This window comes from Dendrobates tinctorius, unplaced genomic scaffold, assembly GCF_039654945.1.
Source record: "Dendrobates tinctorius isolate UK_male_01 unplaced genomic scaffold, ASM3965494v1 ptg000082l, whole genome shotgun sequence".
Taxonomy (NCBI): Eukaryota; Metazoa; Chordata; class Amphibia; order Anura; family Dendrobatidae; genus Dendrobates; species Dendrobates tinctorius.
The window spans coordinates 22,775,876-22,796,941 of NW_027361750.1; the positions used below are offsets into that span (position 1 = coordinate 22,775,876).

At 40.0% G+C, this 21,066-nt stretch overlaps 1 protein-coding gene and 1 long non-coding RNA gene across 2 annotated transcripts in view; both read left to right on the forward strand.

Annotated features, from left to right (window-relative positions):
• Nucleotides 1–209: 209 nt before the first annotated feature.
• Nucleotides 210–21,066, forward strand: part of LOC141096999 (uncharacterized) — a 105,172-nt gene continuing 84,315 nt past the window's right edge. The window contains exon 1 of the long non-coding RNA XR_012233824.1: nt 210–246. This is a non-coding gene — a long non-coding RNA (uncharacterized lncRNA). The remainder of the gene's footprint in view (nt 247–21,066) is intronic.
• Nucleotides 443–11,225, forward strand: PENK (proenkephalin). Its single transcript, XM_073583970.1, has 3 exons — nt 443–751; nt 991–1,131; nt 10,292–11,225. The coding sequence occupies exons 1-3, from the start codon at nt 746–748 to the stop codon at nt 10,931–10,933; spliced, it is 789 nt and encodes a 262-aa protein (XP_073440071.1). The 5' UTR covers nt 443–745; the 3' UTR covers nt 10,934–11,225.

Below are 21,066 nucleotides of genomic sequence, written 5' to 3' on the forward strand. Positions count from 1 at the left end.
TGTATGTATGTGATCTGTATGTTCCTTGATACATGAAGCAATATATCAAGGATCGGGTTATTTAATATAATGACAGACACATGTAAACCCATACGTAGTGTGAGTCTCACCAAATGTCATCATTGCCTGAAGAAGGTGTTGGGCGCCCCCTAGAGGACAACTGTTATGCTGTATTGTACTATACACGTATAGAAATAAGAGGAGTACATGTCATTCAATTTGGAAATGTTTTCGTGTTCTTTACATGTGAGTTTCTCATTTCTTGTACAGGTGGATGTGACAGTAAAGGCTCCATATGGAGTTATTAAGGATTCTACAGACATTCCATCATATTGCAACACATGCATCATCCCCCAGCAGGTGTGGAGGGTCTGTCCTCCCCCAGAAGTGCTGCTGATGGTGATCATGACTGTGCTTAATTATTGTAAGCTATGGGACAGAGAGTAGGAAACGTAGCAGTTGCGTCAGATGGAGCCCACAGGCTATTGGGGGAAGCTCCCTGCTCTCTTTTTTTAAGTAATTATAAAGTAGCCCAGCTCTGGGATTCTTCTGACAACCCTCCAACCAGGCACAAGTCCTGTAAGAGAGCAGAGAGCTGGGGAGGACTGCTGCTCTCTACAGCTCACATCTACAAGAGGGCACTGCAAGACTTGCTCTCCATCTCTGCTGGCTCCAGACCTCATTCTGCTCCTCTCTACAGACTTGGCTGCCAGAATATTTATTGTGGATCGTTTGCAAAGCTGCCATGCAAGTAAGTATCATATCACACTGCTGAGCCTCAGCCTTAGGAGAGTTTTACACTAATTTACTGGAAGAACTTATTAGTGTAGTAAGTGCTATGTTATGTAAATATTAGTGCAATATTATGTAAATATTAGTATAATAAGTGCTATATCATGAGATAGGTTTACAATACTAATACTTTAGCTGTGTGTTCATGCTCTCTATTGAAGTGTTCTGTATTCCTGATGATCCCCTTTTGTGTTACAGTCAATGGGGCTGGTTACTAGATCCTACTGTCTAGTCTTGGCTATAACCACATATCTTGCTGTGGCAATCCGAGCAGACTGTAGCAAGGACTGTGTGTCTTGTGCTTATCATATGGGACAGACTACTGAAATCAACTCTTTGGTAAGTTTCTTCTACAATATCCTCTATACATGCAGACTCTGCAGCTTGTGCCCAACTAAACTCAGAGAGCTCTTCAGCACCTTGGACAGCAGAAAGCTCAATCCCAAGTCAGAATCATGTAGAGGAGGAAAGTTTCATATTAATGTGGTGAATGTAACCTAGATATACTACATAGGACTACTGATGTACTCCTATATTCCCTCACTCCAGTCTGTATGGTCAGAGGAACTCACAATCTGCTAATGTGAATTTATAAGGCAAAAACACAGTCAGCTATGGATGGAGGAGTCAGATTTGTTTATTCTTAATCTCAAAGTTTGTAGTAATTCAAAAAGTCTTACAGTCACATATAGATGAGTATGTTTTATTTTTTGGTTGTTACTTTATTGCTGCGAATCGCACATTATACAGATCACAATGTACAGGCAGGTGGAATCATTAGTTGGAATGGGTCAAATACTGCAGAATTCCAATGCATGGGAAATAGTGCAAGATAATTACAATATAACAAATCAGAAATAAGATTGGACGGAAGGGGAATTGTAAATTAAAATAAAATACCTTACTGAAAAGTGTATCAGCTGCTGGATGTCCAGGCTATAGACAGAGATAGAGAGATAGAGAGATAGAAATATGATAGATAGATAGATAATAGATAAATAGACACATAAAAAAAATAGATAAATACATAGATAGATATGGGATAGATAGATAATAGATAAATAGATACATAAATAGATAGATAAATACATAGATAGATAGATAGATAGATAGATATGGGATAGATAGATAGATAGATAATAGATAGATAGATAGATAGATAGATAATAGATAAATAGATAGATAAATAGATAGATAAATAGATATATAGATATGGGATAGATAGATAATAGATAAATAGATACATAAATAGATAGATAAATACATAGATAGATATGGGATAGATAGATGATAGATGGATAGATAAGTGCATGCAATCTTACATAATGTTGCAATAATAGAATCTAATCTATAGACTGACTGTATGTATTGACTTTCATTTAGTTTGCTTAATACATCTTGGTCCACATGTCATCATGACCCATTTAGGTGTGCAGTATAATGTAAAAAACATGGCATTAGTAAAATATATTTATTAAGATTACTTAAAAAAAATATTCTTACTGTAATCTTGCTGTTCATGATCAATCTGCACATTTATTCCTAGCGTTAGACAACTGGATAAATGGAAAAACGGATCATATTGAACAGCTTTCTGTTCCTGTTAGATATAGCAGCAGTGGGAGAATGGAACCTCACTTGTCATTCACTACTTGGAATGATTGCACAGATATAATATAGAATGGACATATTTTTAGATAATTATTTTTTCACGCTAAATAAAAAGGCTAAACGAGTGGATATTTAGTGACAATAACCTGCACGTGTAAGGTTGTTAGATATTATTGTATTCTTGTACAGGTGTAGCGGAGCTGACTTTGCTATTACATTGTACATTATTTGAGCACGGTAGAGTTGAGTGACTTTGGTCAGATCGGGTTTCATGAAACAAAATTTGTTTCAGATGAAACTGGTCCGACTAGGGCAAAAAATGTCGGAGTTTCGTCCGAAACCCAACCCCAATGCAATGAATGTCGTCCGCTCAATGCCGACTTTTATTCTCCATTGACTTGCATTGGGGTCGGGTTTCGGACGAAACTCCGACTTTTTTTGCCCTAGTCGGACCAGTTTCATCTGAAACAAATTTTGTTTAATGAAACCCGATCCGACCAAAGTCGCTCAACTCTAGAGCACGGTGATGAGTCCTCAAATTGATGAAACAGATTTACCAGTAAAGAAAATGCAAAGTAAACCCTGAGATTAGAATAGCCATATGACACAGTCAGCTCTGCTACACACGGCTGCAGCAAATATGACAAGTAATATTGGGATATGTTCTTTTGCCATTTAATATAAAATGAATCCTATCTCAGGATTCAGTTTGATTAGGAACCCTATTCATACCCATTCCCTTTCTCTACCCCTCTCCTATCCCCTTGGTTGGGATTGATGCACTGTGGCCATATGTCTCTTCTCAACCTTCCTAACTATGTCACTATGTTAAACGCTCCTGTCAGCGCTATCACTACTGCTGCGGGCAGGGTGCACTACAGCAAGCTCTCTGTCTCCTGCATCTTATTACTTTTTGTGATGGGCACTGCTGCCCTGTAGCAATATTACTGTGTAGATCCTGATAACGGCCTCATTTTCTTACGTTAGACTTTACTAAGTCAAAGCAATTTGCCAGAAATCCGGATCCCATAGAGCTGTTAGGAATCCTTCCTCACTTATAAATGGTGCATTATTTTTATTTAACTTATTACTTAGTGCCATTAATTTCTCAGCACTTTACAGACATGGTCACTTTCCCCATTGGGGCTCACAATCAAGATCCCCTATCAGTATGTCTTTGGAATGTGGGAGGAAACTGGAGAAAAACATTTCCCATGTTCCCACACAAACATGGGAAGAACACACAAACTCCTTGCAGATGCTGTCCTTGGTAGGATTTGAAGCGAGGACCTCAGCGCTGCACGGCTGCAGTGCTATCCACTGAGCCACTGTGCTGTAATACAAGGCTAACCACTGAGCCACCGTGCTGTAATACAAGGCTAACCACTGAGCCACCGTGCTGTAATACAAGGCTAACCACTGAGCCACCGTGCTGTAATACAAGGCTAACCACTGAGCCACCGTGCTGTAATACAAGGCTAACCACTGAGCCACCGTGCTGTAATACAAGGCTAACCACTGAGCCACCGTGCTGTAATACAAGGCTAACCACTGAGCCACCGTGCTGTAATACAAGTCTAACCACTGAGCCACCGTGCTGTAATACAAGGCTAACCACTAAGCCACCGTGCTGTAATACAAGGCTAACCACTGAGCCACCGTACTGCATAGACAGGCTATGTTACAGAAATGACAATGTCCATTGTCAGCATTACCGTTAAATCAGGAAATCAAAGTGATCACCCCCATAACCCCCACAAAATAAATTACACATTCGACTCAGCTGCATTTGTCTCACACCCTAAAAAACATAACTATGCATCACATTGTATTATGCAAATACGACATTAGTGTCCATTATGAGTCAATTCCGATCAGCCGGCATTGTAATTTGCCATAATAATACATTTACCCCCATGAGATAACATTACTGATCTGATTCATGCCCCTTTGAACACTACAGCTCACATATGTTTGGCTTCTGCAGCATTTCATAGCTTGGGTAGTTTCATTCCTGTAATGCAGCGTACATTTATTTTCTAAACTGTTTTTTTCTACAGTACTTACTATTATATTAACATTGTTAATAGGCAAAAAAAACCCACAAAAATGCATATTGTGAAATATGTCATCAAGTATAAAAAGTGTGACGCAGTTCAGTCCTTAGTCTAGCAAATAATATCATGGTAGAGATTGATATCTGCAATTAATTTATATCCTGAGCCCCTTCAGTCTATCAGAACACAACACACTCCAGTAAGAGAAGAGCCAACGCTCCGTCCTTCTCGAGAAATGCAAAGTTTCTTTTAACTTTACTCCATACATGCTAAAACCACTTAACACAGGTCATCAAACACCCGACGCGCGCCGGAAGAAAACTTCATTATTCATGGCTCAGAACTAAAACCCACTATTTTTCTTTTTTTCACCATAATAAAATCTAAATTGTCTGTAAAAAGTCAAGACAAATACATTAACATGACAAAACTTCAATTTTAAAGGGACTCTACCATCAAGTATCCGACATACGAGATCTGGAATGTAACTCAGCTCTCTCCATCTTGCCTTCTGAAATGTCTTTATGCCAGAAGCTCAACTGACCCTTTAAGAGATCAGTTGCTTCCAAAATCACATACTAATACTATGAATATCACTTTAAGCATTAAAAAAAATCACTAGATGCTTTCACGCCGTTTACATCTTAATGAGATATATGGCAACAGATGCATCCGTCATACCACAGTGTACCGTGAAAGCAGAAAGAGTAATAATAATCAGTATAGAAAAAAAGAGAAAAAAGAGAAACATAAAGAGAGAGCAAGAAAGAGAAATCACACTCCCGCTCTACCATTGTGTTCCCAATACGCATCAAGGTAATTTCACTCAACATTTGTTTTATTATACTTTATTATTTATTTGTTTCTGTGCTTTGAGCTCCGTATTAGAAGCAAAATACAAATTTTGGTCTTTTCCGTGCCCTGAGCTGCTAATCTGCATCTGTATCCATAGAACAGATGTTTCATATCCCAGATCATTATTCATGAAAAGGAATGATAATCTGCTACCATTTGACAAAGTAGTAAGAAGTTCTAAGACTTAATGATATAAAGGTGTCTGCAAGGGCATATATAAAGGTTTTTTGTGCACGCCACCTAGTTCTGCAGTGTTTCCTAGAATCAATGTCCTTGCCATGGGTCACTAACTGCTTTTACAGCAGCTAGTGAAAAAACACTGAGGTGCAATACCAGACAAAACCTATGGAAAAGAGGGGCACTGTGTCTATAAAAGTATCTCTTGTGACATAATTTATATCAAAATGGAGATGTATACTATTTTCACAGCAAGTTTACTTTTCATGGTAAGAGATGCCCTCTAATAACAGTACCACTGATTTTTGGTAATTTGCCCCATGTGAAACGAAGCCCTGCCTTCGCTTTTTTTGCTACGTCCTTAAAAATAAAATGATGGGTCCATGATGGAGAGACATGTGCAGATTATTATCACTGTAATAATCAGTCTTTTCCAGTGCGCAACAAATGCGGCTAATGTCTTCAAATCAGAATTACGGGCTGTAGATTACGGATCACTTCAACTCAATTATGGTTTTCCAATGTGTCCATAAAAATTTTTTGTCTGTCCAGAAAAAAATAAAAAAAATCAAATTGCAACTCTGCTTATTCCTGATATATGAATGTACCCAAGGAGGTTATCAAACCTAATCTCCTTTATAGCAGATAGGGAAATGCTAATAATTTTGGTAACACATTTCAGGATAATAAAAAAATGCATTACTCTTCTCTCTGGGAGAGAGGAGAGCGCAAGGTACTCTGCCTTAGCAGTTGTATTTAGATATTTGGCTAGGGTAGTGAAGGAAAGCCTAGTAGTTGGCTTTGAACATTATATTGTTTTTTTTTTTTTACACGTTACTATATGGAGGCTGTGTAAATTTACAGTGGCTTCTGGGGCAGGTGTAAAGTACACAGTGGTCCTACAGTTAGCCCCACAGATATGAATGTTTCTCAATTTAGGGGATTGTGTGGATTGTGTGGATGCTTAAAGAGGGTTTCCCACAAATAAAGTTTTTTAATGTTTTTCATTAATACATCCTGGAATAATAATAATTTCCACATTTGGATGTGTTTAAATGAAATGTTCCTGTGCTGAGCTAATCATATAAATGTGCCCCTGCTGTGTACTGTGTAATGTCTGTGTCTGACTGTGCAGGAACATGGTCTGATCATACCACAGCTCCTGGGCAGAGGGGGAAGGAAAAGAGTATACAAACAGGATAGCAGTGGATTACAGCGAATGCTTTCTGTTAGGTAAAACATTTAATTGTCTGTTTTTCAGCAATGCTTTACCTGAACAAAAGAATCAGCTTGATCCCGTGATGTAATGTCTGTATACTATCTTTTGCTTCCTCTCCTGGCCAGTACATGTGGTATGATCAGACCATGTTCCTGCACGGTCAGACACGGCCATTACACAGCACACAGCAGGGGCACATTTATAAGATTATCTCAACATAGGAACATTTTTTTTAACACATCAAATTGTTGACCATATTTTTATTCAACGATCTATTGATTATAATGTTGACTGAAATTAAGTTTGTTCATGGGAAAACCCCTTTAAACCCTTTCCGACATCAGGCGTAATATACGCCGATGTCGGACTCCCTCTCTTTGATGTGGGTTCCGGCGGTGAGCCCACATCTTTCCCGAGACATGTCAGCTGTTTTGAACAGGTGACATGTGCCTGCAATACCCACGGGTGGAATAGCGATCCACCCGCAGCTGTTAACAAGTTAAATGCCGCTGTCAAACGCTGACAGCAGCATTTAACAAGCGCTTCCTGCAATCGAGGTGGACATACGCCCACCGGTGACCCTGCCACGTGTTCGTGGGTCACCGGTGTGTTGGCATGACAACCGGATGTCTCCTGGTGACCTCTATGGCTGTCAGTGCTGGCTTGCTGTGAACGCCACCCAGTGGTCGGGGCTCATAGCAAGTGAGTAAATCTGCTATATAGAGGCGATCTGATCATGGCCTCTATGCAGCAGAGCCGATCAGGTTGTGGCAGCTTCTAGTCTCTTACGGAGACTATTGAAGCATGCCAAAAGTAAAAAAAAGTTTTTAAAAATATAAAATAAATAAAAAATAAAAGTTCAAATCACCCCCCTTTCGCCCCATTCAAAATAAAACAAAAAAATTAAATCAAACACATATTCGGTATCGTCGAATTCAGAATCGCCCGATCTATCCATAAAAAAAGGATTAACCTGATCTGTAAACGGCATAGCGAGAAGAATAGTCAAAACGCCAGAATTACGGTTTTTGTTGTTGCCGTGACATTGAATTAAAATGCAATAACGGCGATCAAAAGATCGTATCTGCACCAAAATGGTATCATTAAAAATGTCAGCTCGGCATGCAAAAAAAAGCCCTCACATGGCCATATTGACAGAAAAATAAAAAAGTTATGGGTCTTAGAAAAAGGCCAGCAAAAAACTAAAACGCAAAACCGAAAAAAGCTCCGGGGATTAAGGGGTTTGTTTGCTCACTAAGGATTCTGACCAGGATATGAGCCTATATCCTTCATGATTCTTCGACCACTTGATAAAAGAGCAAAATGCTCATCCATTGGGTTAAATGATCTTTTATGCAGGGCAAAAGATCATCGTTCTAGGAGGTGTATCATTATGTCTAAACAGGACTCGCACTGCCGAGAAAAGCAGTAGTATGCTCACTGAGTGATCTACTACATATCATTCAGTGTACATTATTTACTGCAGTCTGCCTGTGCAAACAGCCTATTAAAGACCACTAATCTGTAAATTTTTACTGATCTGTGGTTGTATAGTGCCGCCTGCTGGTCCAAGTCAACGGACCCTAAGGCACATGTAAACAGATCCAAGTTAAGCGTTAATTATCCACTGAGCTACTAAAGCATCATCGGGTCTTGAGTGAATGTATAACAACTCGCCGTAACATTGAAACCACTGGGAGAATAATTGAACATGAATTAGTTAATATGATTATGCTATTATATTTATCTTGCTACAGTTGAACCTGCCAAGAGGTGAGATATATAAGGCAACAAGACAACAATCAAGTCTTAAAGTTAATGTGTTGGAAGCAGGAAAGGAAAAATGTACAAGTGTCAGAACTTGAGCAACTCTGAGAAGGGCCTAATTGTTATGGATAGTCAACTGGGTATAAGAATCTCCAAAACTGCAGGTGTTACGTAAAGGTGATTACATACTGAGCATACCACTCTAAGGCATCGGTATATATTTAATGACAGTAGCCTATTTCAGCAGGATAATGCACCCTGACACACTGTAGAAATTATTAAGAAATGGTTCAACAAGCATGACAAAGGGGCAAAATGTTCTTGGCCTTCAAGCATCTTTGGGATGTGCTGGAAAAACAAGTCCAAACCATGTAAGGCCACAACGCACAACTTACATGACTTATAATGGTATGATACCAGATGTTCCATGACAGCTTCAAAAGGTCTTGCGGAGTCCATGCCAAGAGGGTTTAGGTGACACGAAAGATGACCTAGAGAATAGGTTGTAAGGCTATGGCTGACCAGTATATAATATTACAAGCACTTGCTTATTACTTCATCAAATTAACAATGGAATGAGACAAGCAACCCTGAGGTTGATATAAGGTACAGCGAGGGAGATTTTCTTCTAAATTTTGTCTTTTGCATGGTATGAATAATATATTAATATATACATATAGATGATAGTAATGCAATGCTGTGCCTAGTTCCAATTATATGCCAGTGTTTTAGACAAGGTTTAGCTGATGATTTTATAAATTTTAGGATTTTTTGTTTCTTTGAAGTGCAAAACACCCTTTCAACTGATTTTTACCCTTTCTAGCTTCTGTGTTTAACTTCTTGCCTTGTTAACTGTAAACTTTCTCAGAAGAATCATCCACTCTATGCACCTACTTGCTACCCCCAATAACGGAATAGCTAAGATGATGCATTTTTTTGCACACCAGTCACATCATGCCTATTAGGATGGTTCCATATATGTAGGGAATCTACACGTAGTTCTTTGTTTGACTGGTTATACGGTCATTTACCAAAAATAAAAATCTAAATTACTGGTACAAGTCACCCCAGGCACATTAGGTAGACTAATAATTTGTCCTTCATCATAGCAGCTCTTGGAGATTTGAAGGTGTCTCAATTTTTGACATACTGATATTACTTCTCAATGGATATAGGCTGAACAGTAGGATGGGCTCAAGACTCAAGATTGCTTTCTGATGTCTTTGAAAGAACTCTTATTGACAACTTTTGAAGTTGAAAATTATAGACCTATTGTTTCCCTTTTTCTTATTCCAATGGTGAGATATATATATATATGTATATCTATTATTGTTATATATGCACAAATGTAACTAATGTGCATATATAAAAATAATAGATATACTTTTTAGCTTATTGTAAGCTTTTTTTAAATATAATAGTCCTGTAGCTCAAGGTCTAAAATATGACTATCACTTCATTTGAAAAAAACAGGACAATTAGAGAACATATCTCATTCCAGCTTATTCAGTTCTTCAAAAAGGTTTATGAAAAAGAAATTTTAGAATGCATTTTGGACTCACATATGAGAGTGTTCTATAGGACATGTACTCAGAGATCAACTTAATAAAACCTTCTTCAAAAGAGGCAAAACAGAACATCCACCAGAAAAAGAAATATTTCATTAATATTAGTGTAAAATTATAGTTTTTGACACAGTCATTAAGTCATAACTCATCTCTCTCACACGACTGGGTTGAGTTGAAGCTAATCTTCACAAATCTGAAAAGTGAAATGACTGTTTTTCATTAAATGACTTTTTCCCTCTTTTCAGGCTTGCACGTTGGAATGTGAGGGTAAGCTACCAACGGTCAGAGCATGGAATTCCTGCAAAGAGTTTCTGCAAACTGCCAAAGATAACTCTCTAGAGGCAGAGAAAGAGCAAGGCATCGATAGCCATTTACTTGACAAAAAGTATGGAGGTTTTATGAAACGATATGGTGGCTTCATGAAGAAGAAAATGGATGAGCTGTACCATGTTGAACCAGAAGAGGAATCTAATGGTGGAGAAATTCTTGCTAAGAAATATGGAGGGTTCATGAAGAAAGAGTACAATAGTGACACATCAGATCTCCTAAGGGAGCTTCTGGGCACTGGTGTTGATCCGGAGTCTGGTCTTTACCGTGACAACAACAGTGAGACACCAGGAGAAATCAACAAACGATATGGTGGGTTCATGAGAGATTACCGAAGAAGTTCAGACATAGAAGATGAAGGAAGGGAACTACACAAGCGATATGGAGGCTTTATGAGAAGAGTAGGCAGGCCAGAATGGTGGCAAGACTACCAGAAAAGATATGGAGGTTTCATGAGGCGCTTTGCAGATTCTCTACTTCCTTCAGATGAAGATGGTGAGAGCTATTCCAAAGAGACCCCAGAAATGGATAAGAGATACGGCGGATTTATGAGATTTTAGCCCCTTTATCCAATTATCAAAAAGACTGCCTCATTGACCATATTTTATTGTAATGTGTTGCCTGCACTGTACAGTTTTTTACTGTCTTAGTTAACAATGCAACTTGTAATCTGTTACACCAGGCTTTGTGTTCTTTATAACTCAACAACAGAATCAGTTTGTCACACTTTGGTTTATACTGTAGGTCTTATGCTGAATATATTTTTGTTACTGTATTTTTTTCTTTTAAACAGAATACATCTACCAATGCTTACTGTATATAAAATAAATTATTCATCTTATCTGCACAGTTCATGGTTTGTCATTTTTCCATCTACAGGTTATGATCACATGTTCCCCTTAAAGAGAACCTTATGTTGTAGGCACAGAAATGTAGGGAAGGCTTCTCTGTATGACTGTGCATAAAGAGATAACTGTCAGTCACTAAATATGACTGCCAAACTGGACTCCTAAATGAAGAAAGAGCAAATAAATAATGCAAGTTGTATTGAACTTTTTTCCACAAAACTATCAAGTTGCTCAACTCTGGCTCTTCTGTTTTGGTTTTGAGGTGTATCCTCCAAGCTCAAGGTCTGGGAGGGCACACAGAACATGGGCATCAGTGCAGCGGACAGGTGTTGCACGTGGGAAACAGATATTAGAGGTACTAAAGACCATAGACAGACAGGATCCCGGGAACAGGTAGCAGAGATCCTGGAGACCGCAGAAAGGTGGCAGAGGTTCTGGAGGCCATAGACAGGTAGCAGAGGTCCTGGAGGCTGCAGACAGTAAGCAGAGCCCTGGAGGATGCAGACAATAAGAACAGGCTTTGAAGGCTGCCGACAGGGAGCTGGGGTCCTGAAAGCACAGATAGATAGCAAGGGTCCTGAAAGCTGCAGACAGGAACAAGAGGTTCTAGAGGATGCAGTCAGGGAGCAGAGATACGGTAAGCTGCAAATAGAGAGCAGAAGTCCTGTAGACTGCAGACAGGTAGCACTCAAACAGGACTCAGAAACATTAAAATTCTTAAGATGAAGACACAGGTGACTATCTTGGTTGGTCTTATATAAGCCCAGGCAGATGATCACATGGGAGCAGATCGAGCCACTTGCAAAGACCTACGTGGAGCACAACAGAGTTCAGCAGACTGGGGGAGGGGAGCAGAACCTGGACTCTGGACAGGTGTGTAATATATACAATGCTTCCCAAGGATAGGACTGCATAAACAATATGATGGCTACTTTTAGGCTATGTGCGGAACTCACACGGAAGTTACCGCGGGAATTCCGGAATTCCATTCAGCGGGAAAACCGCATTTTAAATTCCCGCGATTTTCCCACGGAAAAACTAGCGATTTGCAAGCGTAATTAGCTTGCAGAATGCTAGCGTTTTCCAAGCGATCTGTAGCATAGCTTGGAGAACTGTTTGACAGGTTGGTCACACTCGTCAAACATAGTGTTTGACGAGTGTGACCAACTTTTTACTATTGAGGCTGCCTATGCAGCATCAGTAGTAAAAAGATCTAATGTTAAAAATAATAAAAAAATAAAAAATCGTGTTTTCTCACCTTCCGACATCCCGCGTTCCTGATCATCGCGATGCTCCTGTTCCCAGTAATGCCTTGCGAGACCTTTGATGACGTAGCGGTCTCACAATACTGTAGCGGTCTCGCGATACTGCGAGTTTTTCTCACCTTCCAACGTCCCGCGCAGCGTTCCCTATCATCGCGATGCTCCCGTTCCCAGTAATGCCTAGCGAGACCTTTGATGACGTAGCGGTCTCACGACACTGTAGCGGTCTCACGGGACCGCTACGTCATCACAGGTCCTTGCCGCAAGGCATTACTGGGAACGGGAGTTGGTGGGAGCATCGGTAAGGCTGCGCAGGACGCCGGAAGGTGAATATTACCCGATTTTTTACCTTAATTCAATTTTTTATAGGGATATGGTACCCAGAGCCCGGAGGACAGTCTCCTCCACCCCCTGGGTACCATCCGCAAATGTTCTGCTTACTTTTCGCATGGTGGGCACAGCCACATGCGGAAAGTAAGCAGAATAATGCATTCCTATATGGGTGGAAATTAATGAGCATGCTGCATATTTTTCCGCGATGCGATTCCGCCACGGGAAAATCAGCAGCATTAGCACAGCATTGCGGAATCCAATAGGATTGCATGGGATGCTGTTTTTTTTGCGTTTTCGTGTTAAAGACCGCCGCGAAAAAAAAACGCAACATGTGAACGCAGCCTTAAAGTTGTATTAACTTATAGCAATTTTTCAAATCATCAACATACATATGCTGCTATATTTTAACACTTATGTGTATCATCATGTTTCTAAATCCTAATGAAAAAATGTTAATGCCCCCTCCCTCCTGCCCCCTCCTGCCCCCCATATACTATGTAACACTGATAATACTGAATTCTTCTTATATGAGGAGAGGACTGTCGACTCACTCAGACATCAGGGTCTGGGTGTAACTGACATGTCTGCATCCACTTTAGCTCTGCCCTGTTGGAATACAAGAACTTGTAGTGACATAAGTATTATAAATGTCAGATTAGTGGGGTCGGCTGACAGTGATGATGTTTTTTAATGTATGCACAAAAAATGTCATCTTTTATTAGTCATCTTTTCATGCACTTAGAATAGGCAATAATTGGTGTAAAGCAAATGAATTATAATTATAGAGTGTCCCCAGATTCATTAATTTTGGAGAAGAATACATACTTCTCCGCACGCATAAAACCCCATATAATGAATTATAATTATAACGTGTCCCCAGATTCATTAATTTTGGAGAAGAATACATACTTCTCCGCACGCATAAAACCCCATATAAGAAAAGAGCTTACTCCAGCCTTGCACTTTTTGGATCCTTATAACTAAAAGAACTTATATTCCTCTGTCTCATACATGATGTCATGGTTGTATATCTGCAGCAGTCCGTAAGACTTTTCTACTTACATTGCTAGCACCAAATAAACGCACTGACTTTAACCCACAGGCCTACTGAGTAGAGGTGTCGGAAAGCGTGAGTAAGACATCAGACATGGGAGCAAACTATACAATTACTACCAGAACACATCATATAGCAAATCCAACGTCGTTTTAAGGCGACTACATGATCCTTGGAACTGGATCTGGTGGGGGCTCATGCTGTTTAATTATGGACTTGCATTTACCCCTGGAAAATCTTTATCAAACCTTTCATGTATTAGGAAAATCTTCATCGGTTTGTTTAATCCAAGATGGGATCTTATAGATTGGTGGCATCCAATGTCCTCAGTCACTATTTTTTCTCAACTCCTCCTCTATACTTAAACCATTTCATGACCAACCAACCTTTAAATTGTTCACTTTTGTGTGTTCCTCGCCTTTTTCCAAGATTCCAAGAGAGAAAGTTTTTATTTTTCTATCAACATAGACGTGTGAGGTTTGTTCTTCATGAGGCATGTAGGCATGGATGACTTCATTCATTTTGCCCTAAAATACACGGAAAAGCAGGGAAAAAAATCCCAGTGGTGTAATATTGCGGTAAAAATCCAATTCTCCCATTATTTAGGGGGTTTTGTTTTAATAGGATTTATTGTGAGGTAAAATTGACCTAGATACAGTATATATACTGCTCAAAAAAATAAAGGGAACACTATTCCATTTGCAACAGGCTGTTTGAGTTCCGTTTATTTCTTTGAGCAGTATACTTCAGCAGCTAGGTCAGTATAATTATGGCGATACCAAACTTGCATCAATTTTTTTTATTTAAGTGTGGTAAAAAAAATTTGCAAAAAAATGTTTTTCTTTGAGTTGCCATATTTTGAGACTTTTAACATTTATATTTTGATAAATTGGACTTTTATGGGCACGGCAATTCAATACCAAATATGGTTATTTATTTTTCTTTACATTTCTCTATTTTTAACAGATTAAAAAGGAGTGATTTACATTTTTATTTTTTAAAATGTATTTTTTTACATTATTTTTTTAGTCCTCTGGGTGTACATGTAAGGGTCTGGACTGTGGTGTCGTCTTCCTGCCCGTCAAGAGAGCAATCTGGAAAAGTGAATAGTGTCATGTGTTTTTGTACATGTATTGTGATATGTGACGTGTGAACTATGTCATGCGATTTTAAGGAATGTAATGTGTAATAATACATAGTTTCTTAAAGTACACCTGTCACCAGTTTTGGCCGCTATAAGATGCAGCCGCTGCCTTTCAGGCCTTATCTACAGCATTCCGTAATGCTGTAGATAAGCCCCGGTCCAACCTGAAAGATAAGAAAAATAAGTTTTATTATACTCACCTGGGGGGGCAGTCCGGTCCGATGAGTGTCGCAGGTCCTGGTCCAGTTCCTCCCATCTTCTTGAGACACCGCCCTCCTGCTTGCTTCATCGCTCCCGGCACCACACTGCTGCGCAGGCGTGCTTCTCTGCCTTGTTGAGGGCAGAGCAAAGTACTCCAGTGCGAAGGCGCTGGGCCTTTCTGACCTTTCCCCGGTGCCTGCACACTGCAGTACTTTGCTCTGTCCTCAACAGGGCAGAGAAGTACGCCTGTGCAGGAGCGCAATGCCGAGAGCGATGAAGCAAGCAGAAGGACGCCATCACAAGAAGATGGGAGGCGCTTGACCAGGATCTGCGACACCCATTGGACTGGACCACACTGGACCGCCCCCCCTCCCTGGGTGAGTATAATAAAACTTTTTTTTTTTTATCTTTCAGGTTGGACCAGGGGCTTATCTTCAGCATAGCATTATAGAATGCTGTAGATAAGCTATGAAAGGCAGTGGCCGCATGTTATAGTGGGCAAAACAGGTGACAGGTTCCCTTTAAGGTAATGATGCTGCTGTATAGGTACTGTAAAGGTAATACCTAGTGTGAGTAAGGTACACTCCAGCAGTATAGGGTAAGAATAGTGTAAGCATAGCATAGCACAATATAGCACTTAGGTTGGAGATAGATAGTGACTGTAGATACATTAGGGAATGATACAGTTAATGATTTGGGACTAGCCCAGATTGAGAGGGAGAGCGGGTAAGTTTAAAAGGAATCACCTCCTGTTTTAGCTAGTTAGTGAGAGAGTTCGTTGGTGACATAGGCAAGGTGAAATTCAAGGAGCAGTGGGCCAACAGCTAGAGGAGTACATTTGGTGTTGGGCGGTATGAGACCTTGCAACACTACTCGTGGACATTCCTGCAATGTCCGTAGCCTAAGGCTCGAAATGGGTGCTATGAAGAGTACCTTAACCAATTTGCATACAGAGAAAGATGGACGTGGAACCGTGTGTGGGAAAGGTAGTGGACCTGAACAACACTGCATGCTAGATGGGAAATTCCTGAGGCTGAAGGAACCAGTATGCATAGGAATGGTTCATGGGGAAGCAAAAGTGAAACGGAAAATGTACTGTATTACTGAAATAAGCACCAGAGGGCGCTGCGCCCGATACTGAGTGTTACAATCTGATGCACTTGAACTGGCCACTAAACTTTAGAATGTTAAAATGAACTGTGTGTCCCCTGATGTGTGCGGCTGATTCTGAAGATGGAGACTATAGGACAGTGGAGGAGTGAGTGTAATGCACCCTACATTAGGCAGCATACTGGCACTGGGACACAATATTCCTGTAAAGCGCCAGGGTGACCTGCAGCAGCAGCCCGACCATGGCAACCGCCCTCTGGCACCTGTCATACAGGTCAAACATAATAATCCCAAAATTCTACCACTCCATTGTACAACAGTATGTAATGAAATCTGAAGATTGGGACTGTTTTTATCCCACTACAGGACAATTAATGTTGCAGATTAGAGAAAAACTTTGTAGGAAAGAAGCTTTCAGCTTAATTACAATTACCAAAGTTCAAGTCAAAAGACAAATACAGTACATTATTGTGACATGCCAGCAAAATCCTTGATAGGCTGCCATTTACAGCACAACCATAGTGTGGCCACACATCGACACACACATAGCATATGTCTCCTGACAGAATATCGTTTTTCAAAGCTGCTCATTCCGTGCCGCACATCTTGTAAAATGTCAGTTGAAAAGGGAAGCAAGGACAGATCTGCAGCAGGTGGGGGATCCTTTGATGAAAGCAAAAGTTTGAAACATTTAGAGCTTTCTGGGGTAAAGCCGCCTGAAATGTAGCAACATTTTTGCTCAACTTGAAGTTGCGCAAAAATGCTGTCACATTTGGCATTTTTTATGTCACTCTCAGCCAGCTTCACCAACTTTTAGAAAAGTACATCTTTCTCCATTGTTCCCTTCATTAAGAGTGTCGTGCAAATTGCCAGTTTTAATTGTAATCTGTTACCAGGTTTTTGCCATGTAATCTGACAGCACCGTGATGTAGGGGCAGAGACACGGATTCCAGTGATGTGCCTCTAACTGAGCTGTGACATGCTGTTTCAATACAATCAGTGTTTTATCAGCAGTAGATTATCATTACATGACAAGCTGCCTCATGTCTTTTAGACCAACTACGCCCCCAGCACTGATTAGCAGCTCACTATACAATGCACTCAGAAAGTTGCCAATCAGTGGTGTGGGCGGGCTATACACAGCTCAGCATTCTCAGCTCTGCCAGAACTGCAGCACAGAAAACTGTAATCATCATAAGTGCTTCACCCTGTAAACTTAATGATACATCGCTGGAATCAGGGTCTCTTTCCCTACCTCAAACAGTTGTCAGATTATATAGTAAAAACCTACTGACAGATTTCCATTAAATAATCAGAGCTTTACAGGGGAATTTATCAAGTTTATTTGCCAGTTTTCAAGAGTCAAAAAGTTAAAAATTTTGTTGCAAATTTTTATGCTCCAAAAAATAGCGATTTTTAAGTCACAGATCACTTAAAAAGTGGGTAGGAAAGTATGTCTGGTTAGCTGTGCATGTAAGTCTAAGGCCAGGGTCACTCTTGCAAGTGTGATGCAAGAAACTCGCGCGAGTCTTTTGCATCAATACCCGACACTGCCGCCGGCACTCAGACAGGAGTGTGCGGTTGCATAGAAAGACAAGAAGCTGCACACACCATCCCAAGTGCCGACAGCAGTGCTGGGTATTGATGCGAGAGACTCGCGCGAGTTTCTCGCATCACACTCGCAAGTATGACCCTAAGGGTGCTTTCACATTGCGTTTTGACACCCGTCTGTTGGTCCCATCTGGGCTTATGTCTGATCCTCCACAAAACATGATTCTGGCATATGTGCCAAAGGGGCCATAGACTATAATGGTGCCAACAGAGTATACATGCGCCTACTGGAGGCAGACACTCAGACATTGTAGACTGCGGGTGGGTGTCCGTCTCCGGTAGGCATACACATCAAAAAATGATGCACGACAGAGCGCACGTTCACTATGTCGACACCATCATGCGGGGATTTGGGCGTAAGCCCAGTCAGAACCAATGAATGGGTTCCAAAACGCAGTATGAAAGCATCCTAAGCCAGATTTATAAATGGCAGCTTTTTGAAAAGTCTTGCAAAAGGTTGATGATATATAATGTGGAATAACAGCTCTAGAGTAAAGTGTTTTATCTAAAGATGCTGCAAATTTACCAAACATCATGCAAGGCTTTGATACATTTGACGCAAACCAAAAGAACGCAGCTAAAAGCATACCCAACTTTAAAAAATTGCATTATCAATTTTTTCAAGTACAAATCATTAATTTTAGCCTTGCATTATCACAATCCCATTACTACTTTATGATAATGTTATATAAAAAAATCATAACATTTTTGCAATTCCGAACATTTAAACAGCATTGTATGAGAAGTCATCCAGTCTTTCAGAAGCGTTTCAAGTGGTCTAATTCTAGCCTACCATTTCTTCAACTAATATAGTAATGAGTTGTGCAAATATGTGAATAGCTCCTGCTGCTGCTGCTGCTTTCATCTTTTAAGAGCTTATGGTGATTATTTGTCAGGAAACATTGTGTTGAAATGGCCGTGCAGATGAAAAATGTTGGGGAAATTTTACGGTAAAGATTAATGAAGCTTGACTGAAAACAATTTATTAATATGTAGCAAATGCTTACTGCACTGGGAGATCATCCAGACTCAGGAGCACATATCACATATCATTTACCGGCTTTTTAATATTCACAATACAAACAACATACACAGAAAATCCGTATGACGCATGCAAGACTTCACCATGACAAACAGTCCAGTCCAATCTGTGGATCTTCTATAGATAGCAAGTAATGTATCAATGTAAAATCTTCCACTTAAAAGAAAACTCCAAATAACCTTTGTATCGTACACTTATTACAGGTGATTCTCACCAAATTAGAACATTAAAAAGTTAATTTATTTCAGTTCTTCAATACAAAAAGTGAAACTCATAAATTATATAGAGTCATTACAAACAGAGTGATCTATTTCATGGATTTATTTCTGTTAATGTTGATGATTATGGCTTACAGCCAATGAAAACCCAAAAGTCATTATCTCAGTAAATTACAATACTTTATAACACCAGCTTGAAAAATGATTTTAAAATCTGAAATGTTGGCCTACTGAAATGTATGATCAGTAAATGCACTCAATACTTGGTCAGGGCTCCTTTTGCATCAACTACTGCATCAGTGCGGCGTGGCATGGAGGCGATCAGCCTGTGGCACTGCTGAGGTGTTATGGAAGCCCAGGTTGCTTTGATAGCAGCCTTCAGCTCATCTGCATTGTTGGGTCTGGTGTCTCTCATCTTCCTCGTGACAGAACCAGGACATAACGGGGTGAACTGCACACTGTTTCCTTTACATAGATTCTCTATGGGGTTAAGGTCAGGTGAGTTTGCTGGCCAATCAAGCACAGTGATACTGTTGTTTTTAAACCAGGTATTGGTACTTTTGGCAGTGTGGACAGGTGCCAAGTCCTGCTGGAGGATGAAATTTCCATCTCCAAAAAGCTTGTTGTCAGAGGGAAGCATGAAGTGCATTAAAATTTCCTGGTAAATGGCTGCACTGACTTTGGTCTTGATAAAACACAGTGGACCTACACCAGCAGATGACATGGCTCCACAAACCATCACTGATTGTGGAAATTTCACACTATGCTGCTTGGATTGTGTGCCTCTCCACTCTTCCTCCAGATTCTGGGACCTTGATTTCCAAATCAAATGGAAAATTTACTTTCATCTGAAAACAAAACCTTGGACCACTGAGCAACAGTCTGGTTCCCTTTCTCGTTGGCCCAGGTAAGACGCTTCTGGCGTAGTCAATTGGTCATGAGTGTCTTGACACAAGGAATGCGACTTTTGTAGCCCATATCCTGGATACGTCTGTGTGTGGTGGCTCTTGAAGCCATGACTCCTGCAGCAATCCACTCCTTGTGAATCTCCCCTAAATTTTTGAAGGTCCTTTTCTTAATCCTTTCAAGGCTGTGGTTATCCCGGTTGCTTGTTCACCTTTTTCTATCACATTTTTTCCTACCACTCAACTTTCCATTAATATGCTTGGATACAGCACTCTGTGAACAGCCAGCTTCTTTAGCAATGACCTTTTATGACTTATCCTCCTTGTGGAGTGTGTCAATGACTCCCTTCTGAACATCTGTCGGGTCATCAGTCTTCCCCATGATTGTGGAGCCTACTGAAACAGACTAAGGGACATTTTTAAATGCTTAGGAAGCCTTTGTAGGTGTTTTTTGTTAATTATTCTAGTTTACTGAGATAATGACTTTTGTGTTTTCATTGGCTGTAAGACATAATCATCAATATTAACAGAAATAAACTCTTGAAATAGATCACTCTGTAATGACTCTATATAATACAGTATAAGAGTTTCACTTTTTTCACTTTTTGTATTGAAGAACTGAAATAAATCAACATTTTGATGATATTCTAATTTAGTAAGAAGCACTTGTATATGTAAAGACACCATTCAATGGCAGAAATGTTTTCCTGAATATTGAATACATAATTTTGGGGGATAGTGTCAAATGTCTTAAATATTCTCTATTTCCACATAGCATGAAATAGTAGTCATAAACTCTGGAAATATACCCTAACCATATGAGTACTCATGAGCAGTCCCAACACTGATTATAATCAACCACTAACAATGGTACATACTGATATGTGTTTGATGTGTTCCTCTGCCAGCCATCAATCTAGTCTTTTTGAAGGTAAAGACAGAGATGCTGCATGGCTCACCAACTC

Excerpts from the sequence above, each read along its gene's own strand:
- PENK (XM_073583970.1), top strand. Across the intron at positions 1,132-10,291 it reads CTACTGAAATCAACTCTTTG|GCTTGCACGTTGGAATGTGA; the intron begins GTAAGTTTCTTC and ends CCCTCTTTTCAG.